The sequence below is a fragment of the Oenanthe melanoleuca genome, chromosome 4, assembly GCF_029582105.1.
Source record: "Oenanthe melanoleuca isolate GR-GAL-2019-014 chromosome 4, OMel1.0, whole genome shotgun sequence".
Classification (NCBI taxonomy): Eukaryota; Metazoa; Chordata; class Aves; order Passeriformes; family Muscicapidae; genus Oenanthe; species Oenanthe melanoleuca.
This window is the reverse complement of record NC_079337.1, coordinates 43557988-43579035: the sequence shown is the minus strand read 5'-3', so window position 1 is coordinate 43579035 and position 21048 is coordinate 43557988. Positions and strand designations below refer to the sequence as shown.

General features: G+C 41.8%; 3 protein-coding genes across 7 annotated transcripts in view; 2 read left to right on the top strand and 1 right to left on the bottom strand.

The window, feature by feature from the left end:
- Positions 1-21048, top strand: part of SRD5A3 (steroid 5 alpha-reductase 3) — a 390804-nt gene that overhangs the window by 9659 nt on the left and 360097 nt on the right. The gene's annotated exons all lie outside the window — the stretch shown is intronic.
- Positions 1026-15645, top strand: TMEM165 (transmembrane protein 165). Its single transcript, XM_056490183.1, has 6 exons — positions 1026-1242; positions 2831-3056; positions 5423-5598; positions 6209-6391; positions 8448-8553; positions 9802-15645. The coding sequence occupies exons 1-6, from the start codon at positions 1069-1071 to the stop codon at positions 9876-9878; spliced, it is 942 nt and encodes a 313-aa protein (XP_056346158.1). The 5' UTR covers positions 1026-1068; the 3' UTR covers positions 9879-15645.
- The window catches only part of CLOCK (clock circadian regulator), a 69329-nt gene continuing 58799 nt past the window's right edge, over positions 10519-21048 (bottom strand). For all 5 annotated transcript variants that reach the window (XM_056490162.1, XM_056490161.1, XM_056490158.1 and 2 more), the window contains exon 23: positions 10519-19536. In XM_056490162.1, coding sequence (XP_056346137.1) covers positions 19360-19536 — 177 coding nt within the window. In that variant the 3' untranslated portion in view covers positions 10519-19359. The remainder of the gene's footprint in view (positions 19537-21048) is intronic.

Here is a 21048-nt window from a genome sequence, read left to right as displayed (position 1 = left end):
TTACTGTGTGTGTCTGAGCACTAGAACAGATTGTGCAGAGGGGTGTGTAGTGTCCCTCACCGGAGACACTCGGGAGCGGCCGGACACAGCGCTGTGCCCTGTGCTCTGGGATTGAGCCGGGGCTGGACGGGATGAGCGCTGCGCCCGCTCCCGGCCCGCTGCGGTTCTGTGCTCGGGATGAGCGCTGCACTCGCTCCCGGCCCGCTGCGGTTCGGTGCTCGGGATGAGCGCTGCGCCCGCTCCCGGCCCGGCCCGCTGCGGTTCTGTGATCGGGATGAGCGCTGCCCTCGCTCCCGGCCCGGCCCGCTGCGGTTCTGTGCTCGGGATGAGCGCTGCGCCCGCTCCCGGCCCGGCCCGCTGCGGTTCTGTGCTCGGGATGAGCGCTGCCCTCGCTCCCGGCCCGGCCCGCTGCGGTTCGGTGCTCGGGATGAGCGCTGCGCCCGCTCCCGGCCCGCTGCGGTTCGGTACTCGGGATGAGCGCTGCCCTCGCTCCCGGCCCGGCCCGCTGCGGTTCTGTGCTCGGGATGAGCGCTGCGCCCGCTCCCGGCCCGGCCCGCTGCGGTTCGGTGCTCGGGCGCCCGCTCCCGGCCCGGCCCGCTGCGGTTCTGTGCTCGGGATGAGCGCTGCGCCCGCTCCCGGCCCGGCCCGCTGCGGTTCGGTGCTCGGGATGAGCGCTGCCCTCGCTCCCGGCCCGGCCCGCTGCGGTTCGGTGCTCGGGGCGCACGCACACACCAAGCGCTGCTGCGCACTCGGTGCAACCAACCCGAGACGTGTCCGGGCCGTTCCTACGCGGATTTTTGCCGCCTTACGCAGCCGCTCCCCGTCCCTTCCGCTGCGCCCTTCCCCTGCCCGTCAGCAGCTCCGAACGGGGAAGGGACGCGCTTGGAGCCGGCCGCTCGCCGGGAAGGCCGCACAGCCACCGTCGGGAGCCGGGGCCCGGCGGGGCGGGGCGGGGCGTGCGCGGCAGGAAGCGGCGCGGGGCGGGGCGGGCGGCGGGGCCGCGCGCGGGCGGTGACGCGGCGGCCTGGAGCGGGGCTCGCGCCGCCCCCCAGCTCCGCGCCGGCCGCCATGGGGTCCGCGCCGCTGCCGCCGCCGCTCCCGCGGGCCGCCGCGCTGCTGCTGGCGGCCGCGCTGCTGCTGGCGGCCCCGGCGCGGCTCCGCGCCGCTCCCGAGGAAGAGCCCGGCAGGAAGAAGGAGCCGCCGCCGCCGCCGGCGGCGCAGGGAGCGGAGCCGCGGGCTGAGGTGAGGCGGGGACGGGCCGCGCCGTGCCCCGCGGCAGCGCTCCCGGCGCCGCGCCGCGCCTCCGGAGGCAGTCGGGCTCCGCAATTCCCCGCTTTTAGCTGAGAAAAGGAGGGCTGCAGGGCCGCCACATCCTCCCCTTTTTCTGCTCAAAGGGGGACATCCATGTCCGACATGGGAAAGCGGTCAGTGCTCTTTCCCCCGCAGAAGCAGCTGAAAGCAGGCTTTGTTGCTTTTCCGGAGGTGCCAGGTTTTGTTGCTTTTCTTTTCTCTCAACAGTTAGTATCAATTCCTTTGCGTTAAAACTTATTGAACAGTGTTTTCGGTGAGGGGATGCTAGTTCCACTGATCACACAGAAGGGTGGAGAAATTGCCGACATGTGGCTTGGTGTAGCACATGGGGCCAGGTGTCACATACCCGAACCAGAAAATATTAGAGTGCTGCGAAAGGTGCAGGAGCTCTGGGAAGTCGCAGTGTGTCTCACAGAGCCTGAGAGCTAAATATCAACCCCGGAAAACTTGGAGCCCTGCTGGAAGTGGAATGCTGGGAAGCCATCGTGTCAAAACACGCTGCGGGCTGTCTCTGCCGGCGGATGTGCTGGGACAGGCTCTGTCAGCCATCCCTGCTCAGGGAGCTGAACATCGGCATACAGACCTCGGGCCTTGCTTTTGATCATAGATACCTTACTGTGTGTAGGAGTGAGCACTGCGGTGGGTGAGTGGGAACTGGAGTGTGCTGGTCTGGTTTCACCAAGGGAGAGTCCTGAAGTTAGTTTCAACAAACACAGTGCAAGTGCAGAAGAAGCTGATGAAAACTGGCACAAAATTTGGCTTGGGCTCAAATGGAAAGAGGAGAAATATAGGCTAGATATTAAGAAGAAATTCTTTTACATGACAGGGCTTAGGCACTGGTACTGGTTGCCCAGAGAAATGGTGGGTGCCCCAACCCTGGAAGTCTTCAAGGTTGGATGGAGCTCTGAACAATCTGGTCTAGTGAAAAATGTTCCTGCTCATTGCAGAGGTCTTAAAATTAGATGAGTGCTACGGTCCTGTCCAACCCAACCCATTCTATGAATCTATAAAACTTAAATGTGTCTGAGATGCAAAGATTTTGCAAGGAAAGAAAATTATCCTGACCATTTTTGAATGGGCTGCTTCTTTTCCCCTAAGGTGTTACAGTTGCTCAGTTTTATTTTGAAGCACTTATTTATATCAGAAAACTGTTCAAGGTTAAGGTCATAAAATAGGTAGGGATTTTAAAGATGGCAGTATTAGATCTGAGCTGCCCGTGGTTTTTTGTAATGGTGGTTCTCATGTTCTGGTGATAGCGTGCAAGGTGAAGTAATGTTTTAATAATCAGCAAGATCTGATCCTCTCACAAGTCCCTAACTGGCAATTTGAGGTAGGTGGCAGCCAGGAACTGGTTAATAATCATTAATGAGCATGAGAGTTGTATCTGTTTAAAGTGTCACTCTACACAGGATGGTATGACAGGAGGAGTACAAGGCTTTGTATTTCTGTGTACTAATTCAAGCCTAATTGACGAGTGTTTAGGATTTGTTTTGTCTTTTTTTCTCCCCGTTTCTTGCAGAAAGGCTCCTCCCTAGTTGCTCCAGTCCACATTGTCAGTGAAGAGTCAGCTGACAAGACTAACCTGGGCTTTATTCATGCCTTTGTGGCTGCTATATCGGTCATCATCGTGTCGGAGCTGGGGGACAAGACCTTCTTCATCGCGGCCATCATGGCCATGCGCTACAACCGCCTGACGGTGCTGGCTGGGGCCATGCTCGCCCTGGGGCTGATGACGTGTTTGTCCGGTTAGCACTCTGCCTTTTTCTGTTCTGTTTTACCTCTTAAGTAGTGATTGCTGTGTGTTTATCAAAAAACCTTATGGGAATGCAGGTAGTACATCTATGCGGTTTGCTGTTTTGAGGAGAGTGTGAAGCTTTTCCTGCAAAGCATGGAATCTCAAATCAAGTATTTAGGCTCTTTCCTCCAATGAAGTCTTTGTGTTCCCTAGACTTGGACTGGAGTTTGAAGAAGGGGAATGAGATAGAGAGCCTAAGCACTTCCTTTGATTGTTTGGCTAATTTACTTTTTTTTTTTCTCCTATTAAATTAGTGTGCCTAAAGGGAATGTGGGAGTGGCTTCTGTTTTTCCTCCTAAGGCAAAAGATTCTTTGTATGATGACACATTTTCCTCATCTTATGTGTATTCCTCCACACATAAGCTGTTTGGACTTGTGCTGGGAGCTGTCTAAGTGGAAGATGGAGGGGAGGGAGCAGGAAGTAAGGTGTCAGGTGGCACCTGAGGAACCTGTGGCCGTGGGCACTTAGGTAGCTGTGATTGTGAAATGGAGCAGCCTTCAGGTACATCAGATGCAGCACAGAGTTTGTCTCCGTGCTCATTTCTAACCATGCCCGTTTCAGAAATACTTGAAATAGTGGTGCTTGGTTCATACATGCTGGAGAGAGCCAGTTCACTGGCACAGGCTGCTTGGCAAGTGTTTCTGTGAATGGTTTTTGGGTGTGTAGCTGTTACTGTGTACACTGCTGCAATTATTGCAGTTTAAGTTAGAGCAGTTTCCACTTGCATTGTGTGTAATTTCTCCTGCCCGTTATGGCTCTCTTTTTCTAGACAAATTCTTTCTTCAATTTTTTTTTTTTTTTAATGCTTTCTCATAAAAACTTCCTTTTCTGCTTTTATCCCCCAGTTTAGAGGTTCCCAATTATATCTTCCCTTTTCAGAAAGGAATTTGTTTTGTTGTTGGGTTCTTCCTCCTCCACACCCTTTCCTTCTCCTATCTCTTGCCCTTGTTTTATACAGTTTGACTTTGGAATTTCCTGGGGGGTTTCCCCACCTTGATTTCATGAAGACATGCTCACTTAAACTCATTAGTTCCAAGTAATGTACTTGGGATATTTTTTCAAGCTGTCTTACTTGACAATATAAGCTGTCTTATTTCACTGTGCCTATGCTTATATATGTAAGAAATGCTAAGAAAAAGATAGCTTTTCTTGTCTAGCTTTCTTGCATTGTTTTACTGCAGTATTTTCAGTCTTTTTAAAGATCCTTTGTTTAACTCCTGGTTTATTTAGCTTTGCAAATAGTACTGCTATTTGTGTATGTATGTGCTGTGTTTATGAGTAATAAGGCTGATTAATTCTGGTCTCATTCTTCTGGTAGTGGCAGTGCAGAATTATTTCTAGATCATGTAGTAACTTCTTAGTGCATTTTTCAACTATAAAGGTGTGTACAAAAAAAGCACACATGGTAATATGCTTCCTTTTAGCTAATTGATTGTGGAATAGAGTAGCAGAAACACTTGTATGGTCCAAGCAACCTTACATATAATGTGTAGATTTTTTTTTTTCTTCCCATTTATATAGGCCTTTTTCTGTCAAAAAATGCTAAGTGGTCTTACTTTATGAAAACTAAGTACTTTGTCCTGGATACACTTCTTATTTAAGAACTAGTTTTGGCTTAGTTTGATCAACTTCAGTAACTCTAAAAGATGCACTGTGAAGGTTGCTTTTCAGTCTGTAAGTGGGAACTGTCTTTGAGGAGGATCAAAGTTGGTCACATTGTGTGTATGTGGGGAATATGGGGGACAAGGGAATAGTAATGTGCACTTGGCAAAAGGAAGACAGGCATGGATTCACCCAGCTGGATGATTTGTAGATCTGCCTGGTAGATTTACCTAATTGAAAATCTTATTCTGACTTTATCTGATAAATGGAATTATTGGAAGAAGATGCTATCCACCATGTAAATGGAATTAACTGGGTACACTATGACTAATCTAACACAATTACAGATGGTAGTTTCATGGTGTGCATGGAGAAGGGCAGGACTTGCCTTTAGATAGACCTTGATGGGAAAGATAATATTGTTTGGACTGGCTCTCAGGAGCAGCACACCATGACATTAGCTGGAGTGCATTGTCTGTGTCACAGTGGACTTCAGTCTCTGGTATGACCAGTAATTCTTGGAGTTTCTAGGGTGTTATCTTCCAAAATTTAGAAAATTATACAAAACTAACAAAAGATGCAATATTTATTTATCAGTAGATCAGTAAATATTTGGATTGCAGACTTCGCTAGCAAGCATTTCTTAGAAGTGGGAAAAACAATTATGATCCTCATGCTTATTTTTTGAAATGGCACATTTGTTTTCTTTTCAGTTCTGTTTGGCTATGCCACCACAGTTATTCCTCGTGTGTACACATACTATGTGTCAACAGCACTGTTTGCAATCTTTGGCATCCGAATGCTTCGGGAAGGCTTGAAAATGAGTCCAGATGAGGGGCAGGAAGAGCTGGAGGAAGTTCAAGCAGAAATTAAAAAAAAAGATGAGGAAGTAAGTCATAAAATTGTTGTTAGTTACAGCTGATGGAAGAATTAAAGCTGTGAAGCTGCAGAGCAGCACTGTCATTCATGTTTGGGGTGATCAGCAGTGTCTGTGACTGAGAAACTGACACAGAAAATGTGTGGTAGATGGGATAGAAATGGCCCCTGGAGGCTCTTCCAGCAGGTGATTCCAGTCCTGTGGCAAGCCTGGCTTCTTAGGAGAGAACAGACCTGCTTAGTGTGGGTGTTTTTGACGTGTTTTTAATGCATTACTTGCAGAGAGGACACCAACAGTTTATTCTTGGCTCTGCTTTTATTTCTTTTTATGGTCAGACACTTTATTTGTAAGCAGTACAAGATGGATGATGATCAGAGGTTAGAGCTGATGACAGCTTTATATATGTGTGTATACTTCTAGACACATACATGTGTGCATATACTTAGCTATATTTTTGTAAGGGTGACTGTATAAATATGCTGATAATGTAGCAGGCAGTGGCTAATGACATTCTAGAAACTGATTGTCCAGCTTTATTGTTAGATGTTTCATTTGGGTTGTTTAGATGACATTTTTAATTTTATGGTTATTTCTTGTGGTTTTTTTCCCTTGTCCTCCACAGCTTCAGAGAACTAAACTGTTAAATGGACCAGGAGATGTGGAATCTGGGCCAGGCACCACTATACCTCAGAAGAAGTGGCTACACTTTATTTCACCAATCTTTGTTCAAGCTTTTACGTTAACATTTTTAGCAGAATGGGGCGATCGTTCCCAATTAACAACCATAGTCTTGGCTGCCAGAGAGGTGAGTGTTGCAGAATCCCTGCTGTTCTTTTGCCTTCTTTGGGTTGCTCATAGAGAGGTAAGAGACAAAATACTCTTATAGGAGTGCTTTGATGTGCCTTATGTAGGCACAAGACCTGACAGTAAATGCACTGAAGCTCTCTCTGGTATTAAAACTGCTGTTACATGATTGGAACTGCACTGGCATTTCTGGAAATGGCTGCTTTTTGTCATGCAGCTGAAATCAATTGGGTTTTGTTACAGTGTTGAGAGATGTTACAGAAGAGATGTTTCTTTGCTCTTTGTGGTAGTTCAGTTTTAACTGGGTAACTTAAAAAGATACTTCCATTCCATCAAGCTTTAAACTGTTAGAAAGATACCTCCTCAGATACCTCTTGTTAAAATATGAGTTAATATGGTAGGGTGTATAGAAGTACAATAAACTCTAAAGTGCTGGGCACTAAGTAATGCTGTAAATTAAATTATATGCATTGTGGTGATTAGAGTATATATAACTGTATTATACTTAAAGGGAAATGAAGGCTTGTAGTTAAGCTTTTAATAAACATAAGTAGCTTGCCTGTGCTCTTTCATGCATTGAGATAATTTACATTTTTTTCCCTAGGACTCATGCTTCTTTCAGGTGCACTTTCAGACGTTCCCTAGGGATAAATCAGGGCTGTTTAATGAAGGAGGCTGTAACCTGCAGGAACCTCTTATCTCTGTTACAGTGTAGGGAAGATGTTTAGAGCTAACAGCAGGAGAGGATGATCTCATTGTTCTTGGAAAAAAGGAAGCACTACAGCCTCTGCCCAATTTGCTAGGCAAGTTGCTTAAGCCCATCTTTTTATGGGGGATTGTTGACTTCTGGTTTGCATTTCCTAAGTGTCCCCTTAGGAAGTGTCTGTCAGACTCTTTAATCTTGTTTGTGAAGTGCTGAGCACTGTATTTAAAACCTGTGGGCTGTACCTGTAGAATATGAAATGTTCATAAGAGTGCTACCAAACAAAAAATGAATTGAAGGTATCAAAATCAATGAATAATTATGATGGAATGGGGGATGAGATCCACCTTCTGGCAGTGAGGGCTGTATAGGTAATTGCTGGCTGTAGGGATATCCAGGGACTCTGGGTCCTTATGCTGGGGGCCTGTTTGTTCTGCTGGCCCAGCCCTGCTTCTTCCTGCACTTCTAGGTGCTTTCCAGCCTGCCAACTGCTTAGTGCTCACCACCTTTTCTCACTGGCTGTGGTTTTGGTTCTTTTGGGCCAGTAAGCGTTGTCTTCAAACCACAGAATTTCTTAGACAGTTTTGCTGTTTGGCTTTTGAGATTTCATGCATTTCTTAAGTGATGGAAGAAGCTTTTTTTTTTTCCTCTTGGAACTAGAAGTGTCACATAGAGATGAGCAGGGAAGATATGCTGTCCTTAACTGTGTAATTTCTAAGGAGATCTGAGAAACCGCTTTTATGTGGTGCAGTTGTTCACACACTGAGGAGCTGCTTGTTATTCAATGATGTGAAAAGCTGTTGTTGACAGTAAATTATAAAATAATTTATTATCCTCTGGACTTCAGGTCTTTCACACTTCCATCTTTGAATGATAGAGCAGGGCAGAGTGTAGAGCACAAGTGGGTGAAGCAGGGCAAAAAACTTGGAATGTTGTAGCTGCTGAAAGCTTTCAATTGCCATTCAAGGGCTTTATAGATAGGTTAATGCTCTTCCAGGTGATGCATATTGTGTTTCTTGACAGCTGCCACCTTCCCTCTAGAGGTTGCTTATTGGTTTAACTACAGTGGAGCAATTTCTGGATCTATAATTATAAACTTAAAGATGCTGCTTGGCTGAAGCATGCTATATGCTCCTATCAGGCTGGATTTAAGTCTGTCTCTTCAGATGATGTTCACTATTGCTTGTCTTTAAGACAGTGTTGAACAGCAGAGCAGAGGAATCACCAGACAGTATCACACAGACTGTGCTTTGCAGTCTGCAAACAGGGAATTAAAGCACTGCTCTGAGGTTGTTGTAGGACTAGAGGGTTTTCAACAGTGATTTACCCCTTTGTGCTTTTTTTTTCCCCTTAGGACCCCTATGGTGTGGCAGTAGGAGGAACAGTGGGACATTGCCTATGCACTGGTTTAGCAGTTATTGGAGGAAGAATGATAGCACAAAAAATTTCTGTTAGGACTGGTAAGTGAAAACTCGCTCCAACCAAAAAAAACATAATGCTGGTGTAAAGAGCTGCATGCTCTTTGAGGAACAGTGTTTCTCAAAACTTTTGGAAAACCCATAAAAACTGGTGGTTTGTTTTGGATTATTTCGGGATTTTTTTTTGAGTCTGTCTTACATCCCACCTCGTTTTGCTTTACTATTAGCTACTCCTTTTAGGAGACCAGAGGAAGGAAATACACTATTTTAAATGGTCAGTATTTATTGTTTGACAGTGGATAATAGAAATTCTGTTGCAAATCTGAATCTGGTCAGGTGAGCAAGAGAACTACATCTTAATAACTTACACCAGCCATTTAAAAGCCATAAAAGCTACTCTGTGTGGCATAAATTATTTTTTATCATACCTGCTAACTGCAACAGGCAGGACCAGTGAGGTTACATTAGGTTGTTTGTTTTACCTTAGCTTAGGTTGCAGCTTGCTTCCACTGTCAGTCCTATGATGTGGTGAGATTTCTTCTTCCAAGAATAATCCTGTGAAGCTGTTTCCTATATATGTTCATTCAGAATATTTGTTCTTTAGCTGCAGTGGTAGTGAAAAACCAACTTTACTGCCAAAAGTGAAACATGCACTCTGTTGTGTTTTTTGCTGAGGAAATTTGAGACAAAATGCTAATTTGACAATGGTTTCATATGCTGCAAGCACAGTGTGGATCTTGAGCCACAGGAGTAGCCTTATATTAAACTAGAGGTCCTTCTAGCACATTAGTTTGTTTAAAGAGTTGGGGAACATAGTGATGCTTTCCCAGAATTCTGTCCCAGCCTCTAGCAGACTGTGGCCATTGTAAGCAGTTAATGTTTTTGATACTTTTTCTTCCAATACAGTTGCCTAAAATGTGCAAAAACCACTAATTGTATGTCAGTCCCAATTGATGGCTTGCTCTGGAATGAGAATATTCTATCCTATTTTCTGCTATAAAGTCAAATACTCAACAGCAGGTGTTAGCCTAGTTTTATACTGGCTCAAGTAGTGAGTAAAACAAAGCTTCTTTCAGTGTGCCAGAATATATTCTTGGAGATGCAGTTAGACAGTGGGTTGGCATATGGACATCCCAATACTGAGCTAGAAGCAACATCCACTGCTTGTAGCATGAATTTTTAAGTAAAGCTATTTGGAAATCAGACATTTTTAAAAAAAAAATTAAGTCTTTAATGTATCATGGAAGATAATTACTTTTTGTATCTAATTTCTTCTTGTTTTGTTTTCAGTGACAATCATAGGAGGAATTGTCTTCTTAGCATTTGCATTTTCTGCACTATTTATAAGTCCAGACTCTGGTTTTTAAAATTTTTCAGTGCTGTAAAAGAACAAGGATTGGAAGCATCAAGCAGTTATCCTTGTGCATTTTTGTATATAATGTACAGAATTAGTAGTTAAACAAGTGCTGGAGATGAGACACTGAACTTTTTATAGCAGATGATTCATGGGACTGATGCATTTATGGACAGCTTCTGCAGTGGAGATCTGCTTATTGTCTGGCTTGTTTGTGCTGTGGTGCCTGCTCCCATGGTGGGATTTGAGTGGTTTTCTCACTTGCTGGACCTGGCTCAGCTGAGTTCAAGGATCTACTCTCCGAAGTATTGAGAATTCCTCTTTTCTTCCTCTGATACACACAACCACATTTCTGTTTTTTCAAGAGCTGATTCTTCAGGCCTCTTGAAGCAGACTGTGTTAAGGAGAAAACTGCTGGCTCCCACCTCCAAAGATGGTTCCATGGTGCACCTGAGGCTGGATAATATAAGCAACAAGAAACCTGGGAGCAGTCCCTATGCCATCCAGTGGCTGAGCCAAGCAAGAGAATGTTATAAACTTAATTTAGAGGGAAAACTTCTTAATCAGGGATTTTTATCAGGAAACTAATGTGGGGTGATTAACAGCCTACTGTGTTCAATATGCAATCTGGCTGGAGCTAGTATTACCTGACCTTTTTTTTTTTTTTTTTTTTTTTAATATTAAGGTATACAGAAAGTAATGAAGTGGTCCAACTTAACCATGTTCTATTCCCAGGACTGAGCAGTAATGAAATTCTTAGGTTTAGATGTATTCCTGATTTTTCTTTTTAGGAATAGAAATGTAATCTGGAAGAGTATTAATAAAACATAGTGTCTCCATTTGTGTTATTTTCAGTTTGTTTTTGATGGTTGTTATGTTTGTTTGTTTTTGTGTTCTTTTGAACCAAACTTCATAGCCAAAACCTGTACCCTCTTCTTTCCCACAGTCTGAGGACCCACACTGTCCATGATGAGTTTCAGCTCCTGTAGGGAGTGCATTTGTAGCAGAGGTCATGTGAAAACAGGGCAGGAACAGGGATCTGCAGGGAGGAGCCTAAACTTCTAACTGTTCATGGGACAACTGCTCCTGTTAATCAGAAGTGGTGCTGCTGACATTCATACAGATCCATCCCAGGCAGGGTAACTGTGGTGCCACCTGATTTTTCTTCTTAGGAGTAGAAATGTAATCGGGAGGAGGCACAGAATTTTTTTCTCAAAATCCAGAAAGCCAACCCAGTTTGCCATGCTGTAATTGTAGAAGATTCCCAAAGTTTGTCTGCTGCTTAATGCTATTTTTGATACAAAAAGTTAGGATCACAGGATCAACAGAAGGAAGCTCTTCAAGAGTTGTTTGTAGAGGTGAGTGTTAAGATGCAGAACAACTCTCTGCAGCTTCCACATCTATATTTTACTATTACAAACTTACAGAGATACCAAATGCTGCTTTTGCCCAGTCATAGCAATGCATTTGGCTGCTCCTAAAGACCAGCTAGGCAGGTTGGTTTGAATAGTGCTGTTGAAGCAGCTTTTTGATTTTTTTTTTAAGCACAAACATTGACTTGTTGGAAGTTAGCATGAAATTACATAGTTCATGAAATTTTAGTAAAAGCTTTGAAAGGTGCTTTAGTAGTTGCTACTAGTTAGTGATTGTTGTTGAGTGCCTGTTGGAGTTCATGGTTGATGGGATTTTTTATCAGACTTGTTGTCATTGTAGCACATTGCCAGTGGAGAGGGATGTGCTGCTGTTCTGTCTGAGAATACCTGGATACTTGAGACACAGGCAATATAGAGTGTATGAACATTTGTATATAAGGTAACCAGCTGAAGCCTTGATTGCCACAATCCTGTGCACTTCCTTGTTCTTTTGTAGCTAGAGAATGTGAAATGCAGTGAATGAGAGCCCAAGTGTTGAAGGGAAGGCCATGCAAACCATTGTGTCTGCAACATGGGAAATGGGCAGCTGTCACCACAGGTCACCATCCATCCTGCAGCTCTCCCTGCTGGGGTGAGATGCAGCTGATTTCAGCTGCTGCCAAAGAACCCTGAAAGCAGAGTCTAAAGCAGGAATTTACAGCTCTGACTGCACAAAGCAGAGGTTTGCAAGTGCACACTGCCAGCAATTCCTCACTTCCAGGCAACAGAAGTAAAATGGAGATGACAGTCAGTTCTACTGGGATGGAAAATTCTTACATCAGCTTGTGATTGTTATTTTCAAAGATGCCTATTCCCAATCCTTGGGTAGAGCCTGTCATTACTCTGTATGTGGCAAAGCACAGTAAGCCAAGGCTGAGGCAAACTAATCTTCCATCCTGCCAGGACAAAGTTTTTCAAAGGAAACCTGTTGAAGTACAGGACCAGGTCACCAGCAAGCCTGATCTTCCTAGGGCAGTGCCAGCAGGTGTGTGTGTGCTGGGCTGGTGCCTGGGCTTGCTGTTGTGAGACCTATGAGTCAGACACCAAGTCTGAAAACCTGGAAGTGAGAGAGGGGCTGTGTTCCCTGCTGCCATGCAGGCTGTCCCTCACCTCAGCCACCCAGCTCAGGCTGGCTCTGGAATGCTGCCACCAGATTCACATGAACAGCTTTGTTTCTAGAAAGAGCTTGGTAGCTCAGTGTACTTCCATGTTTGTCCCAGATACTGTGTATTTAAAAAACAAAATCAGATCTAGAAGCAAGAGGATCAGACTGTTCCATCCTAATATAATCTGAGTTATCCTCTCTTTCCAGAGCCATGGAAATAATGATGTAATGGCACTTGCTGTACTGACATGGCATTTTTCTAGAGATGGCCTTGTATGGCCCCTGAAGTCAGCACTCTTGGCAAGTTACAGCTGCAGGCTTCTGCTAATGGAGATGCAGGGTCCATTTCTGTAGCTTTTCCCACTAACCTGGGCACGTAGGATAGCTGTGCTTTTCTTGGGCATTACTTCCATTACTTCCCAGGGGAGAATGCATTTGCCACGGTCTGACAGTGATAACCGTGCCACAAAGAATGCCAGTAAGCCTCTTGCTCTTGTATGTTACTCCCAAAAAGCTGAAATCTGGAATTTATATCACTAATGCCAGAGAGTCAGAAGTGCATCTAACCTTTGGATAACTAATCTTTACAAGTACTTAACAGCTTCATTCTCATATAAACATGAGTTTTGCTTTCAAGCTTGCATGGCAGCAAAATGCCATTTAACACAATTGCTTCAGGTGTGGCAGCAGTTGTAATTACCACTCTTCTTCATGATAAGTTTATGGAAAAATATACTGCTATTTCCAAAGTTCAATTGTAAGAAAACTGACAGTCTTGCTTACTCCATGCTTTCAGTCTTATGGGTGGTGACAGTTCTTAATTACAGCTACAGCACTTCTGCAGCTGATTGTTTCACTCCTGGGCCACAGGGGCCTCATGGCATATAGAAGTAATATACAACTTAGACAAGTATTAAATTCTCAAAGGCAAGAGATCAGTATCCTCCTCTGGGCATCCAGTGTGATATTACAGAAAAAAAAAAGTACTTCAGACTGTAAAAATGGCTAAGTGTATTTATCGTTTTCTCCAGGCATTCAGTTTCAATTACACAATTTTCTTCCCACCCTCCTTTCCCTGAACATTTAATTCATTTGGAATTATTAATGTTTACACTTTGATCAGTGAAAAGAGGGTCAGACCACCCTGACAGGTTACATATTATCACGCAGCTCTTCCAGGCAGGAGCTACAAGCTCTCAACAAGTTGTGCTTGCAGCTAAATGCAAGTCTCTGCTTCCTTGCTCAGTGGCACAGCCAGTATTTCAGACCATCTCTACTCCTTCAAAAATACTATTCTTTGACATTTCACCAGCAGAAGAAATACCCAGGGAGGGGAGTGGCACCAGTTTGAAGAGAGGGGTGTTTTTCCATGACAAAAAGCGAGGAAGGGCTCTGCCCATCCAAACCTGCTGCAGTGCTGCTCCATCCTTTGCCAAGAACAGGGACTGCAGACATGAAGGTACGAAAGCAGTTTTAAATTGTGCACACTCAATCTGCTGTGTGAGTAAATTCCAAGGCAGTAATGTAAATACACAAATCAGAGGTCTCTAGCCTTTAGAGTGGGGCATCAGTTTATAAAGAGATACAGAGAGAAGACAAGGAAAAAATACAGTATGCATTTTTACTGAAATCTCACAAGTCATTTGTCTGGGTAGGGGAGAGAAGAGAAAAGTGACATCAAGCAACTTCTCACAAGTCAGTTCTGTGGGTGGGGGAGAGAGAGTGCCTTTGGTACAGTCGTGGGAAGGGTAAGAGCGCTTCACTGTGAAACTTGGATAAAACTGACATCAAGCAACTCAGAAAAAAACTTCTAGAACCTTAGAAGCTACAGAAAACAAAATTTTAAACGAGTTACATTTATTCAGTTAAAAAATTGACAGTTAGTAATGGTCACATGAACACCAGGGAACTGTATCTACATTTCCTGACGTCAATATGAACGGCACTAGGGTTTTTGTTTGTTTTCTTTTACGTATATAAATCTAATGCCAGTTAAAAAAATACAAAACAAAACTGAAACCCAAGACACTGTGAAATCAACACTGCTTAAAAACTCAAAATTCAATCTGATATATTTGAAAATAAATATTTTTTACCTTTCTTGTTAGAAAAAGACAACTCACCAACTGCTTTCAAAGCAGTTACATCTTTAAGACCATTCCCAAAAGTGTTTCATAAATAATTACCCATTGATTGATTGTCTATTAATGCAGCATCTCTCAGTCATAGCTGGGGTCTCTGTTATTAGGCCATAAAGTATTTTTTTCAGACACAGTGTTTTGTTCCCCCCCCTTCCTTTTTATTTTAGATACACTTTCTTTGAATATAGCATATCATGCTGGCAAAATTCATGCAGATGGCATAGCATGAAGTATCACAGAGTTTAAAATCACCTGTTTAAAATAGACAAAAAAAGAAAAAGACAAGGAATGTAGTGTTAAAAATCATGGTAGTGAAAAAGCAACTACCCAGTCTCATAGACGACCAAGACGATTTCAAATATTCTCTCACAGTTGTCTCATCTACTCTGATTTGTTTAAATATGTCTTTTTTAATCCAAATTCATTTCATTCTCTTCAATTTTTTTTCCACCAGGGATAAGTAAAAAAATAAAAGGTTAATTATTAAAACTAGTCTCTTTTCCCTTTTAATCAAAATAACCATTTTCCAGCCCTCTGACTGTACATCTAATTTCAATAGTTATTTCAAATAGAGAAGCTTATGAATCTGACACGTTTGACATCTCCTGATGCCTTGACATTTAAAACACTCATAACAATACCTGGGTTAAATCTCTGAAAATATAAATGATTTTTGAATCAACTTTAACATTTGAAAAAGGCCACATCTTTAAACCTTCAGAATATTTTCACAAAATTTATAATCCTAAGGGACACTTAGAATTTTTGAGCAGGCAAATGAGCCTCCAGATGATTCTCTCTCATAGGCAACTGTGCAACTTAAAAAGCCTCCTTCCAAGGAAGCCCTCATCACTAATCTCTTCCCCTGGCCATATAAAACACAAAGGCAACCGGTTTTAGAAGCCTTTTTAATCCTGCACTTTAAACCTCAAAGGATCACCATAATAAAGAAACATTTTCCAGAAATGTCTCTCTTGACAGTTTTATGTGTTATTCCTTGATGTGCCCCCTTTTTAACAGTTTCACCGACTAAAGAAATAAACTGTTTTTCAAATAGTCTTTTCAGTAAAGTGCTTGTTATTACTCAAAAAAAAAAACCAAAAAAAAAACCAAAAAGAGAAAGTGCTATTTAAGTCTTAAGATAATTTCTTTTTCCTGTGAAAAAACTGTCTGATAAATCTTTACTTTATTTATTTTTACATAAAGCTGAAATGAAACCTATTTCTTGTAAGGATGCTTGGTTACTAATTTTGGTGTTTGGCAGTAGGCAAGATGCCCACAGAAGGTGGTGACACACTGGAACCGTAGTGCAGAAGGTAAACCTTCTAGATGAAGTGGAAGGCATATGGAGAGCTCCTACTAGAATCCTTTCATATTTATATACAAATATAATATATATTAAATATAATATAAAAATAACTATATTCTTTTTTCTCTCTGAAGTTATCCCAGACACTTTTCTTCAAAGCCTCACCCACTGCAGACATGTCTGTCTCCTAAACTCCGTGCAAATGCTGTCCTTTTCACTCCATTATGTATCACCAGCCCATTTCTTCACAAATACAATCCTCCCCTTAACAGACTCCTTCCCTTCTGTCAGAGTCATTCTGCAACATTTCTGCTCCAGAAGCTGCAGCATCTCAGCATTCACTGTCATTCTATTTATCAGGATGTTGCAAGTAAGCCTGTAGTAAATGAGTCAGGCAGAAGTAAAAGGCTGATTAAGAAAGAGGCAACAGCCTGGTCCTCTTCTCACTAAAACTCAAGGACAGTTCAGCAATTGATTCAGCAACAGGGGAAGCTGCAGACCTGTTAAATACACACTTTTTAGTCACTCCTTGTGAACAAAGCATCTCCATACTTGCACACAATCTGGACCAAGTTCTACACATTTGCCTTGGTAAACTCTCCCTGATTCAGGACAGGAATTCTTCAAATGTGTGCTGTATTTTTTCCAGTTCCTTAGAATTTCCCCATCTTCTATCCTTTCTCTACTGGCTGGTAGTTCTGTAATTGAATGACCTCTCTCTAAGGCTACAAAAAGCTTCTTGATCAAAGCATACACTTCTATATTTTCTTTCAGCAGCCACACTATGCCATCATCTAATTTCTCTCTCCTTGTTTAGCCTTTTTACTGACAGACCTATAGCAGCACACCAGAGTATATGGGGAGAGGAGAATGGGAAGTTGAAATGAAGCTTCATATAAAAAAGCTGCATTATTAACTGTCTGGCTGGTACCTCTAATTTCTATAATTGGCAGTATAATAGTTTAATACACCTATTTTACCAGTATTCAGTAGTTCTAACAGCACTATTAAAGCTCTCCCAGTTTTCTTTATTAGTGCTATATTTTTATTGTAATTGGTTAAAGAAATTTGTGTCTAACCTATTTTCCATTAGGCAAAGAAGTGATAGCACAGACCTCTAGTCAATGCAGCTTCATATGGAAACAGGTGGAATGGAGTGGTAAGGATAGCAGAGCAAGGCAGGATTGCTTTACATAGAACTTTACAGAAACAGGTCTCTGACAATTATCCCAGTCTGAAGAATGCCAGAAATCCCTTTAAAGAAGGGAAAGTGTTTCTTGCTATGTTTGGTATTGGCATCTGTTCCTTGCTCCAGGCTGCAATAGGCTTCTTGGAGCAGAGAGCAATCTCATTCTCTTTGGTACTGTGTTTCTCACACTCTCCTTCCTTGTTCACTGCTTGGCTTTTTGGTGCCAAACATTTGCTTTATGACAGGGGAATAACAAAGGTCTAATGCTGGGACACGTGCAGAGGCAAAGGCTTGCCCCAAAATGTAACCAACAGCATCCAAGGCTTGGCTAAACCGGTATTATCTCCTGCGGGTTTGGTTCATCCAGTAATACAATCAAACTGTTCCATAGTACAAAATAGACCATCACCATTTGGTTACATTCATTCAACTCCTCCTCAGTATTCAAGATTAATCCAGCTTTCTCTCCCTAGCACTAGTTTTAACTGCTTTTGCTGTTTTTTGTTTTTAATTAATTATCAGATCTACCAGCATTTATTAGTTTTCCTCTGAAGTTCTGGTTTCCACAAACTAGTACCATAAAAACCTACCAACCTTTACTTAAATAGCACATATCTGTTGGAACTTTTTATTTTCTTTATAAAGTGATGTTGCCTTCTGAAGTCTTAGTTCAGTGATAGCTCTTAAATCAATACCTGGTAGTGTTAAATGCAATCATGATCTCCCCCAAAACACACTTTAAATGCTTCCAAAAATGATTAAAAAAAAAAGATCAGCTTATTATTCTTCCTTCTGCAAAAGGAGTCCTGTCTTTTAAGGTTTGCTTTTTTTTTTTAATCTTTTTTTTTTTTTTTTTTGCTTTTTTTTTTGTTTTTTTTTTTTTTTTTTTTTTTGTTTAAGAATATTACCTTAAAGATCTGAGATTTTTGAGACTCCTGTATTTCTGGATACTGTCTGAGGGGGAGTACCAGTCAAAAATATTAATGGTCTCAATTCAGACCATTGTTAAAATTAACACAATACAGAAATATCTATGAAGTAGATACACAAGTTTGGTTGACAATGTGCTAAGACTTCAAAATTGAAAATGGTTACAGATTCAAGACATTGTAATTCAAGATGTTCAACATTATCACCTGAATTAAAATCAAGGCACTATGGGTTTTGTTGTTGTTGTTAAAATGACCCTGAATTAGTTCTGACTAATTTTTGAAGGAGAATAAAAAGATTCCAACATGGTTTAACAAGTTACAATTCTCACCACAGAGAAAGTGGTTAAAAAGTGCCCAAAAGGTTATTAAATGTAAATATATTTTTGTGCAAATTACTCCTATAACTGAAACATTCTTGAAAATTACTGTCATTTTTTTTAAACCTTTTACATAAATATTTCCAACTATGAACTATATCAAAAGATAGCTTTGGGGAATAAAATTCCAAACCATCCGCAAGAAAGCAGTGCAAATTCCTATTTTTCAAATAAAATGATGAATTAATTATGAAATGATGAGTGATATTTATGAATCTGAATGTCCTGAACCCTGATGCATGATCACCAGTTCAAACAGCTTCATCAATAATTTAACTTCAAGCAGTCAACTAACCAACACACTATACCTTACCGAACGAACCCTGACATCACGGACAAAGCACAAACAAGAGACTTGTGCCCACATTAAGGGTGAAAATAATGATGCATCATGTTGTAAACAAAAGGGTAGAACAGAGGAAAACATTAGTCTGAGTATGGCGTGAGAATTTAGGGAAACATATTCAAACCTACAAATAACAGATTACATTTTCATGCATCATATAAAATATTTTGCTCTTTCTCCTTTTATGCAGACATATACACAATATTTTACAGCATCTGTACAACAGAGAACTGGATTTCACACAACATTTTCAAAATATTTACTGTCCTGTAATCATCTGAAAAAAAATTAGATGGTTTTTGGACTATATTTCTGGCATTTTTTCCTGCTAATTCAAAACAATTGCTCCATGTCCGTTTTAATACTTTAAAAATGTACAGGATTGATAAAAATACCAATATTTTCAGCATCACTCTCATTTCAGTCACATTTGGAGATTTCACCTGGACAAATTACAACATGGCAGCAAATCCTTTAAAACACAGAAACTGGGGCAACTCTCAAAGTTGGCCATGTCCCCATCATCATCTTGTGGCTTTTCTTAACAAATTCCAGAAGTTAGAAGCAGATCTCAACACCATGGGGCTAGAAAGCCTTCGTACTGTTACCTCTGTAGCTTCAGTGCAACTGTTTGTGGGGCAGCCCCTGCTGGCAGTTTGCTTCAAAAGGAGGCAGCACCCACACTACTGTGGCTGAACTTTGGAAGGATCAGTCATCTTGTCAGTTCTGTGTCGTGACAGCTGCTGCTGCTGAGACTGATGCTGCTGGTGGTGGGACTGAGTGAAAGTGCTTTGTTGTAGTGGGAAAGCAGCAGAGAGAATAAGCTGAGCCGACTGATTTCCATGAAGTAACCTGGATGTCTAAAACACGAAAATAGAAAAAAAATTATTTTTCCTGATGCACTGAGAAACACGGGCCTAGCTGCTTTTTAAATTTTCCTAAGGGTTCTGTCAAACTAAACTTGGGATTTGGCCAGTGAAACTGAGCAAACAATGCAAAGATTTGTTCATACTAATACATTTAAGCAGTGCATCTGATCTATTAATAAAGCAGCTGTAATTGCTCTTTGTAATTTCTGTGGTAATAGGTAGGAACACATGGCAATTTGTCTTCACTTCAAACCACTAAAGCCTAGCAGGGCATAAGAAATCCATTTGAGTAAGTGTAGGTAACTGTCATTGCAGTCAAATGAAAAAATAGTGCATGATTTGGCACAGATCACATTCCCCCACAGATAAAATGCACAGTCAAGGAAAATGGTGCATTTGAGACCTAAACATCCCCTTTGAAGGAGATGTACTACTGGAAATGGTACTTAAACAGAATTCTTCTTAGAACAACAAAAAAAAAAGATTACTGAAGAAAAACAATGAAAGATGGGTACAAATGCACTAGGACATCTCAATCTTGAAATGTTCTGCAGCAGAGAGTAAAGCACATCAACTGCTCTACCTACAGAATCAGACTGTAAGATGCCCCAGTAAACAGAAGCAGAAAAAGCACTTTTGTCATTTTTAAAGAGAATTTGCTTCACTTCAAATTCTAGCACTTTAATAGTTTGTATTAAAAATACTAGACTTTTGCCTAAAATGAAATTCTAGAGTAGGAACAGACTTTTTGAGATCTTATTTCACATGTCTGTTTCACCAGAATTAAGTCAAAATTGTATCAACTTTTAAATTTAGAAACAGAGATACAGACACTACCAACCTACTAAACAGCCTCTCTAATATTTTAGCCACTACTACATCTCCTTCACCAACTCCAGATGCTGGACGACCCATGTACCAGTAATTAATTGGAATCAACAAATGGCAACAGATTTCCCCATCAATTCCTTTTATTTTCAGTTTTTTCTAGAGATTTCCTACTTCTAAACTCCTTGTGTTTTGTCTTCCTTCTCTTTTGACCCAAGCTCTCTTCTTTCTCCACTAAAACAAGGTTCTTCCCTACTCTCTGCTTACAAAGTTACTCGCTGCTCAGCCTCTGCTGTACCTAGACAGAATTTCATGCCTTGAAATGAACGCCTCCTATGTTATTGGGACATGTCTTGCTTTGGGCTGTGTGCTGCTTTCCAGACCAACCATCATCTCTCATACCTTACTGTATTAACATGTAAAGTTAATGAAAGAATATGTAAATGGTTTTAAAGGAAACATCTGGTTTTTGATTCCACAGTCAATTCAGAGCAGCAATTCAAAGGGAGAAAGATGTAAGATAGGACAATGCATGGAGTAACACTACAGGAAAGACTGCTTCTCCTTTAATTAGAAAACAGCTACAGAATAAACTTACCTCATGCATCGGGCTTATTCATAGGTTACTATTTAAAGTGTTTTGTTTTCAGGTAAAGCACCCCTGGATTACAGAGC

Coding starts and splice junctions, on each gene's coding strand:
- TMEM165 (XM_056490183.1), top strand. CDS start 1,069: ATGGGGTCCGCGCCGCTGCCGCCGCCGCTCCCGCGGGCCGCCGCGCTG. Junction 6,392..8,447: donor TAGTCTTGGCTGCCAGAGAG/GTGAGTGTTGCA, acceptor TTTTCCCCTTAG/GACCCCTATGGTGTGGCAGT. Junction 8,554..9,801: donor AAAAATTTCTGTTAGGACTG/GTAAGTGAAAAC, acceptor TTTTGTTTTCAG/TGACAATCATAGGAGGAATT.